The following is an 8374-nucleotide window of genomic DNA, read 5'->3' as shown; positions in this document are numbered from 1 at the left end:
TTACAATTAGTAAATAGTTGAGGGTTGTTCAAATAAAAAAATAAAGACTGAACAATCATTCATACCCTGGTAGAGATCTGTCCGTCTTCGTGGTCACTGTCTTCAGACATAAGCCTTCTGGGACACCTAATAGATCATGTTGATTTTCTTTGAGGCATTTCCATAATTTCATGCTTCCCCGTTCCGTTATCCGCTTTCACCGCGGCGCTGCGCTCCGTTTCAATCAGGCTGTACAGCAGGATTTCCCCTCGTAGCGATATTTTCCATAACTCTGATTGCTTCATGCTATAAATCGTTGGAAAGATGCTTTTATGTACTTTTAGGAACCGTTGGGTTTTTTGAATCTGATCAGCCATTCAAAAGTTATAAAACGGAGCATTTATAAATGACAAACTCAGCACGTCTCTGAATCTGCGTTGTGATTTGTTGCCCTCAAGACAGGGAATCCCGGTGGCTACCGTAAAGTACCTACATGCACGAAAAGCCCCATTTTTAATCTTTTCAGCACTTTTGGAATTTTAATGATATCTTGAACGGTTCAGGAATTATGGTAATGAGAAGTGTCCAACCCCGTCTGCCGCGACAGGTTGGTAATAAGAATATTGTGGCATTAACAGAGGGATGCCAGCGGTCAGGGCTAGGAGGCCCCCCAACACAAGGGGGCTCCAGGCAGCCGCCGACCTATGCCTAATGGTAAAACCGCCACTGATATATAGGTGTGTGTGATTTTAAATGTATACAAACACGGTACTGTATTATCTGGGACCATGATAGTTAAATGAAAGCAGGCATCAGTCAACCAACCAAAGTAGATCCTGCAGCCCTCTGTCTCTTCACACCTGTCACTGTAAACTCCACATGTCACCAGAGTGAAGGTGTAAGAGTGTTTTTGTAAATAATACCTGTGTGTGCAAATACTTCTGCATCATCCCGGCCCTGGGATTTTGACCGGCTCTCCTTTAGATTAGTATAGAAATAGCAGCATTAGTAGATTGGTAGATCAGCCTGATTTTACACATTTACTGACTGGCTCCCTTGTTTTAGTTTCAAAAACAAAAAAGGACACAAGCTAATACTTTTGAAGATTCCAGAAACTAGTCGAGTCCGTGACTCATTGCGCGCGCACGCACATCCAGACTGGTGACATTCCAGAGGAACAGAGAGCAAAAAAAGAAAGAAACCAATAGCTCATAGCCTTCGCGAGTTACGCTAACTGGGCCAGAACCCGTTTGCCGAGCTGGACTCTGTTTTTGTTCCTCACTTCCAGATGAGAAGGGGGGTTTCTGACTCGGCCTCATTCCTGAAACCATCTCCCGAGCGCGTGGGACGCACACTTGTCTCGGTGGAAGGAGAGACGCACACGGAAGATTTCTTTTCAGCACAGGTGTATATTTTGACCGGACTCGCGATGAGAGGCTGAAGAGGAGGAGGACTGATCTGGTTAGTTTAGGACGTGTTGTAGTTTCCGTGGATTGTAAAACTCGCCATGGAGGATCAGGTAAGTCGTCCCAAATAGCTCCAGTCCCTTTATGTCAGGATTTGTGTTACATTACACTTAAAATCTATTTAGAAATGTCACTTCACCCAAATGTTTTCGTTCTCTCTGACGTCATCAGCATCTGGACTTGTTGAGCAGGTCGGCTGAAGGGAATCAGCTCCATCTCTCCAGAAATCATCTCCCACGTTTTTAAAAAGTTTTTAATTATAAAATTATCATCTCAAGTAATCCCAAGTATGAGTCTCAGGATTAGATAACTCCAGATCTGAAACCTCTGTAGTTGAGCTGTGTTGTTACGACCGGTCTAATTCTGTAGTGAAGATTTTTGTTTCATTTTATTTCTCCTTATTACGCATCAGCCGTGTAAACAAAGCTGTGTTGGAGTTTTGTTTCAAACATGAAAATTGATCTAATCTTAAAATGTTGAACTGATTTTAATAAAATGCTGATGAACATTCAAAAAACGAGCCCAAAACTCTTAAAGGAAGGAAAAGGTGATTTTCTTTCTCTGTTTTATGTAGTGGTTCAGTTTAGGATCCTCAAAATAGAAGAATAGTTATTGCTGGTGGAAGCGTGCGCGCGCGCGCACACACACACACACACACACACACACACACACACACCACTAAAGAGCCACTTGTTATTAATTTGGTCTAATTATTATTAGTTTCCTATTTCTCCTTAGGCTCAAACATAATTTTTAAAGGTCATTAGAATTCTGAACACCTTCTCAAGATGTTTGTTTTTCAAGGCCCACGGTGGACACTGACCCCAGTTTCTGCATGTTTGCATCACATGTTTCCTGTCTTAATAAAAGTGTAAACAAGGTCCGACTCGGAGTTTGCATCTGAAGATTTCTGTGTTCAGCAGGGAGACCAAATGGACTTTCAGTCCGTGAGGGCCATGTTCCAGGAGAAAGAATGCGTCATGGGGCAACCTAAGAACAAACCTTTTTCCTCGGATAAACCTAAAGTTGGCCCCCCTTCCCAGAGCCCCACTTATCTACCTGCAGGTGCACGCCCCTCCCTGCTCACTTCCATAAACCACGCCTTGGAAACCAACACAGTGAACGCCCCCCGAGTTGTCTTCAGGGAAGAGAAGAAGGAGAGCAAAAAGCCTCTTGTGCTGACTAATTCCAAAGCAAAAGACAAACCTGACAAGAAAGTCAAGGAATCTAAAGACAAGACAGCAAAAGAAGATGAGGAGAAGCTCCTCGACAATTTGTCGGATCAGAAGGAGAAGAGAGAGAACGGTAAGGACAAGAGATTCCCATCCCTCCTGAATCAGAAGGAACCGGCAGCAGTGCTGGTTGAAGCGTCGGCACCACCCAGAGCCCCAACAACAAAGAAGAAAGGCTTTCATGTTCTCAAGAAGAGTGCGAAACGAGACTCCACAATGATCTCCGATCCAGTCTTAGACACCTCAGGTTTTGATGTTTCTGGACCTGCTCCACTGATCCCAGTTTCTTCTGATGCTGGAAGTGTGCAAATGGAGCCTCTGTACTCGATACCAAAAGCCCGCCCACTAATGAAGACGACCTTACCTGAACCCAGTGCTGCCGTGGACTTGACCCCACCCTCCTTTACCCCTGACTTCTGTCCACCTCCTGCCGTCACCCCAGAGGTCCCTGTTCTGACAGTCTCAACCCCGGAGAGTAAACCCCCAACTCAGATACCAAGTCCTGCCCCTCCATCTACTGCGGCTCCTGTCCCTCCAAACCATGGAACTCCATCCCTTCTACATGTCGGTCCTCCTACCCGTCCATCCTTTGCTGCTCCTCCCCCTCCAAAGCGTTTTACTGCTACCCATCCAGCTGTTGCCTCTCCCACCCGTCCAACCTTTCCTGCTCCTCCCCCACCTAACTCTTCACCTTTTGCTGCCTCTGCTCCTCCAAACCGCAACACCCCTTCCCCTCCACCTATTGCTGCACCTCCTCCAAACATCAGGGCTCCCAACTCTCCACCTACTGCTTCACCCACACCTCCAGATGCTGATTCCCCAGCCCCTGATCCATCACTTTGTGTTACACCTGACCCTAGACCAGGCCTTGCTCTCGCCGATCCATTTCTTGTGGCCTCTGCTCCATCCCTCTCCCCTTCTGAACATCAGCGTGCAACAGAGGTCCATGCAGAGGCTGTAAATGTAGCTTTAGTGAAGAAGCCTCCTTCCAAAGAGGTTGACCCTCCTTCCTTGGAGTCACCCGGAGGTGAACATCCCATCTCGGCTCTTTCAGTCCTGGAGAGGGCAGAAGACAAGGGCCCTGGAAAGAAAACATCTCCAGGAGATCTAAGGATTTTAAACGCTCTGGAGAATTCACGCAAGAAAAACGGCAGGTGAACATCCATAATCCTCTCTCAGTGGTTTAAAGTCACTATGGTTTTTTAACTTGTTGTCATGATTGTAACCCCTCTTCTGTTTTCAGTCCCTTGTTGATCTCTCCTCGCGCCACTCCTCCACCTGAGGAGCGTCCTCAGGAGGACCCCACCAAAGACCTCCCACATATCGATTATGCAGGAAGGAAACATCCCTCGCCCAATCCGGTTAACGACATTGACCACGGTGAGTCACAGCAAAGCCTCTCTGCTACTGGCTTTCTTGTACATTTTTCCAACATTTTTGCATTTTAACAGGATTTATACATTTATAACATTAGGGGACAACGATTTTAAATATTCAGACAGTTTTCTGTGTGAGGTAGTGTCAGCACATCTAATGTTGGCGTGACATAGTAAAAATAAACTCATAAACAGCAGCTCTAACATTTTTAATGCCCGAAACAAGTCGGCAGAAGGCGGTGCCCAACCGTGGAGTTATGCCAGGTATGACAGAGCTGCTCTGACACATCATGCTCTAAACATGAATCAGGATGAGCAGAGGGCTCTCTGATGTGGTTAAACAGAGGTATCTCACATAAAGGGAATGTTTTCCCCTAAAGAATGAGCTAATCTAGAGTAGAGAGAAATTACAAATATTTTCCAGCAGTAAAATTTTCTTACAACACTTAAAAAGACCCAAAGGCCCTTAAAAGACCTCTGAGTGAAGGAGGTATGTTTGGTTCTGGTTCCTCACACAAATTAAATTCTTCCACCTAACCTGCCTTCCATCACATACCTTCAGATGTTTTTGTTTTTTCGTTCAGTTTTACTATCAGACTTCTACAAATCATAATTAGGATTACACGATTGTTTGCAGAAGTCTCTCCAGTATGGGAAAAGATAAGTAAGGAGAAGACTGGTGCAGAGCTCCTTGTGCTTCCCCCTCCTCCAGCCAAACAAGCCCTACCAGACCTCAAGTATCCAGAGCAAGCTCCAGAGAAACCCGACAGACTTTCCTCCGTCATCCAGGATCAGTTTATTCCTCCTCCTCCTCTTTTTGAAGGTACTAGTGTGGTCACACACCTGAAGCCGTAGAAAAAATACACTGCCGAGTCCAAAAGGTCACACACTCTAATATTTCGTTTCGTCTTCAGCTTTGATTACACACACATTCGCTGTTGCATTGTTTCAATAAGCTTCTGCAACGTCACAAGATCTGTTTCCATCCAGTGTTGCATTCATGTTTCACCAAGATCTTGCACGGATGATGGTAGAGTCTGACCGCTGCACAAAGCCTTCTCCAGCACATCCCAAAGATTCTCAATGGGGTTAAGGTCTGGACTCTGTGGTGGCCAATCCACGTGTGAAAATTACGTCTCATACTCCCTGAACCACTCTTTCACCATCTGAGCCTGATGAATCCTGGCATTGTCATCTTGGAATATGCCCGTGTCACCAGGGAAGATGGAATAACCTGGTCATTCAGTATATTCAGGTAGTCAGCTGACCTCATTCTTGATGTGCTGAACCTAGACCTGACCAACTGCAGCAAGCCCAGATCATAGCCCTGCCCCCACAGGCTTGTACAGTAGGCACTAGGCATGATGGGATCACTTCATCTGCCTCTCTTCTTACCCTGATGCACCCATCACTCTGGAACAGGGTCCATCTGGACTCATCAGACCAGTTTTTAATAATGCGTTGGACAGTTCTTAACCCAGTTTTAGTCGCTCCTACAGTAATTATCCAATTAGTTAAATCCAGGTGGTGACTTTTTTGGCCTGGCACTGTATCTGTTGTAATATTTAACCATATTTTTCACACCTGCAGGAGATTCTGGGCTTTTGGAAGCTGAAACCACTGATGGTCCAGAGTTTGAGGAGTTGGCTTCAGATGCTTACTCCCCAGAGCTTCCATCATCAGAGTGGGGGAACGAGCTTGGCACCGATATTACAGGCGGTCAAAGCCCATTAGAGGGTTTGAGTAATGGGACAGCTCATCCAGTAATGGATGTCCATTCTGAACCAGCGAATGAAGTTGATTATGAAGAAGGTCCGGTACCAGTGTCTCCTCTCCCGGTCTTCAAGGATCCACCAGTAGTGGAGGAGTAAGATGTTTAACTCCCTTCAAAACGTCTGATCTTCTCCAAGGTTTGGATTTTAACTGCTGTCTGTTTACGTAGGCTGCCAGTAGATAACCGCAACAGTGTCCTCGTGGAGACGGAAAACGAGTACGAGGACATCGCCACATCCCTCAAAAAGAAAGGAAAGCTTAACAATAGCAAGAAAAACAAAGGGGCACCAAAAAGTAAATATTCTTCACAGAAATGCATCTTATACCAACACTCTGTTTAATCCTTTTTAACATAACCAAATGTACCTTTATTACAATAATACTAGTGCAATAACAACATACGATCACATAATAATTAAATGATGATGAAGCATACTTCGTTTTCATTTAATGCAGGAGATGACTGCTTCAACCATTGTGTCTAGCATCAAAATGTAACCAAAATGTGAATTTTATAGGGATAGTTTTTTTTTAAAGGGAGATCGATAGGCGGATTGGTGCTGCATCTGCAGTGATGCGGGCGTTGTACCAATCAGTCATGGTGACGAGAGCGCTGAGCCAGAAGGCAAAGCTCTCGATTTACCGGACGACCTATGTTCCTACCCTCACCTACGGTCACGAGTTTTGGGTAGTGACCAAAAGAACGAGAATGTGGATACAAGCAGCCAAAATGAGTTTTCTCTGCAGGATGGCTGGGCTCCCCCTTAGAGATAGGGTGAGAAGCTCGGTCATCTGGGAAGGGCTCGGTGTAGACCCGCTGGAGAGGAGCCAGTTGAGGTGGCTCTGGCATCTGGTGTGGATGCCTCCTGGGCACCTTCCTCGTGTCGCCCTGTAGACCTAGAGTAAAGGGACACCCAGGACACACATGAGGCACTAGGTCTCTCACCTGGTCAGGGAACGCCTTGGGATTCTCCCGGTGGAGCTGGCCCAAGTGGCTGGGGAGAGGGAAGTCTGGGCCTCTCTGCTTAGGCTGCTGCCTCTGACTGCAGATAAGCGGAAGAGAATGGATGGAGGGATGGATGGATGGATGGATGGATGGATGGATGGATGGATGGATGGAGGGATGGATGGATGGAGGGATGGAGGGATGGATGGATGGATGGATGGATGGATGGATGGATGGATGGAGATTGCATGTCTTAATTTGATCATTTTGACAAAACAAACGTAAATGATTTGTGTATCATAGTACTTGACATTTTACTCAGTATCTCTCTGGAAGCTGTGTTGTGATGGAACAGTAACATAAAGTTTGTTTTTAATCACAGATCCATATGCTGAGTCTGAAAAGGTCGCGGTAAGCAGCTTCAGGAAGGCTTCAGTCAAAATGCCCTCGATTATTTGTTAAATGTTATCATATTTTATGTGGTTTATTTAAGGTGAATCAAGCTTTTCTGTTTGTTTGTGTTTTCAGGTTCAAGAGAAAACCAAGAGCAGGAGGTTTGCCAGGTATGGTCTTCTTTGCTGTGTTCTTGCTGTGTTGAAATTCTAATTCCATCTTTTAGTTCTTTTTAAAACACAGAAAGGTTTTATTTACCTGCAACGTTTCGTTTGCGGCTGCAAACTTCTTCAGGCTGACGCTGATGGTGGCGTCACTTCCTTCTCCGTTTATCCGCGGGCAGCAGAGGACGTTGTCGCCCTCTACTGCCCGCTCTCCCCTCTCCGATGATGCAGTCCCATGCGTGATCCAACGAGTAAACTCCATCGTCTCTGTTCATGGTCCCACATCCACGTCTCCTTATCTCGACAGCTTCTGTTATCCATCTTTTGTATTTTTGTTGTTCGGTGGTTATGATCCGTGTGCTGTCCCAGTCCATTATATGGTTTTCTCTTAAGCAATGATCTGTTACGGCTGACTTCTTTATTGTGCTTTCTGCTGCTTCTTTTGCTGCTCTTGTGTGTTTACGACTTGTTTCTTTCTCACACTCCTTTCTGTGTTCTATTGTCCGTGTGTTGAGTTGGCGTCCGGGTTCTCCTATGTATGTTTTATTGCAGAGTTTGCATGGGATTTCGTAGACGACTCCACATTTAAGTCCAGCTGGTATTTTGTCTTTTGGGTGCACTAGTCTGTTTCTAACTGTTGTGTATGGCTTTGTTGTTGTGTTTATGTTGTGTTTTTTCATTGTTGCTCTTATTTTTCCTGTTATGCCTCTGATGTATGGTAGGGTTATCACTGGTTCTGGTTCTTGTCTTTCTGGGTTTCTGGTTCTTTGCTTTGGTTGTTCTTTTCTTTCTGTTGTTGTTTGTTGTTTTCCTTTGTTTATTGCCCATGCCGGGTATGCGCAGGTCTTTAAAGCGTGTTGTATGTGTTTGTCCTCTTGTTTACGGTCTCTCTCTTCTGTTATTATGTTTGCTCGGTGATATAATGTTCTGATTACTGACATGTTGTGTATGGTGGGGTGTTCTGATGTCCATAATAGATATTATAGAACAAAAAGCCATCGCCACCGCCCCCCCTAACTGCTAAATAAAACTATGGAAACGCTAC

General features: G+C 45.3%; 1 protein-coding gene across 3 annotated transcripts in view; it reads left to right on the top strand.

Moving 5' to 3' along the window:
* The first annotated feature begins 890 nt into the window (after positions 1–890).
* LOC107393438 (proline-rich protein 36) overlaps positions 891–8374 on the top strand; it is a 21809-nt gene continuing 14325 nt past the window's right edge. For 2 of the 3 annotated variants that reach the window (XM_015971777.3, XM_015971776.3), the window contains exons 1-8: positions 891–1498; positions 2366–3831; positions 3921–4057; positions 4691–4876; positions 5644–5920; positions 5996–6120; positions 7155–7183; positions 7301–7335. In XM_015971777.3, coding sequence (XP_015827263.1) covers positions 1487–1498; positions 2366–3831; positions 3921–4057; positions 4691–4876; positions 5644–5920; positions 5996–6120; positions 7155–7183; positions 7301–7335 — 2267 coding nt within the window. In that variant the 5' untranslated portion in view covers positions 891–1486. The remainder of the gene's footprint in view (positions 1499–2365; positions 3832–3920; positions 4058–4690; positions 4877–5643; positions 5921–5995; positions 6121–7154; positions 7184–7300; positions 7336–8374) is intronic. The other variant, XM_015971778.3, reaches the window with a different exon arrangement.

The sequence above is a fragment of the Nothobranchius furzeri genome, chromosome 8, assembly GCF_043380555.1.
Source record: "Nothobranchius furzeri strain GRZ-AD chromosome 8, NfurGRZ-RIMD1, whole genome shotgun sequence".
Classification (NCBI taxonomy): domain Eukaryota; kingdom Metazoa; phylum Chordata; class Actinopteri; order Cyprinodontiformes; family Nothobranchiidae; genus Nothobranchius; species Nothobranchius furzeri.
Note: the sequence above shows the minus strand (reverse complement) of the source record. Positions and strands in the feature narration are given on the sequence as shown.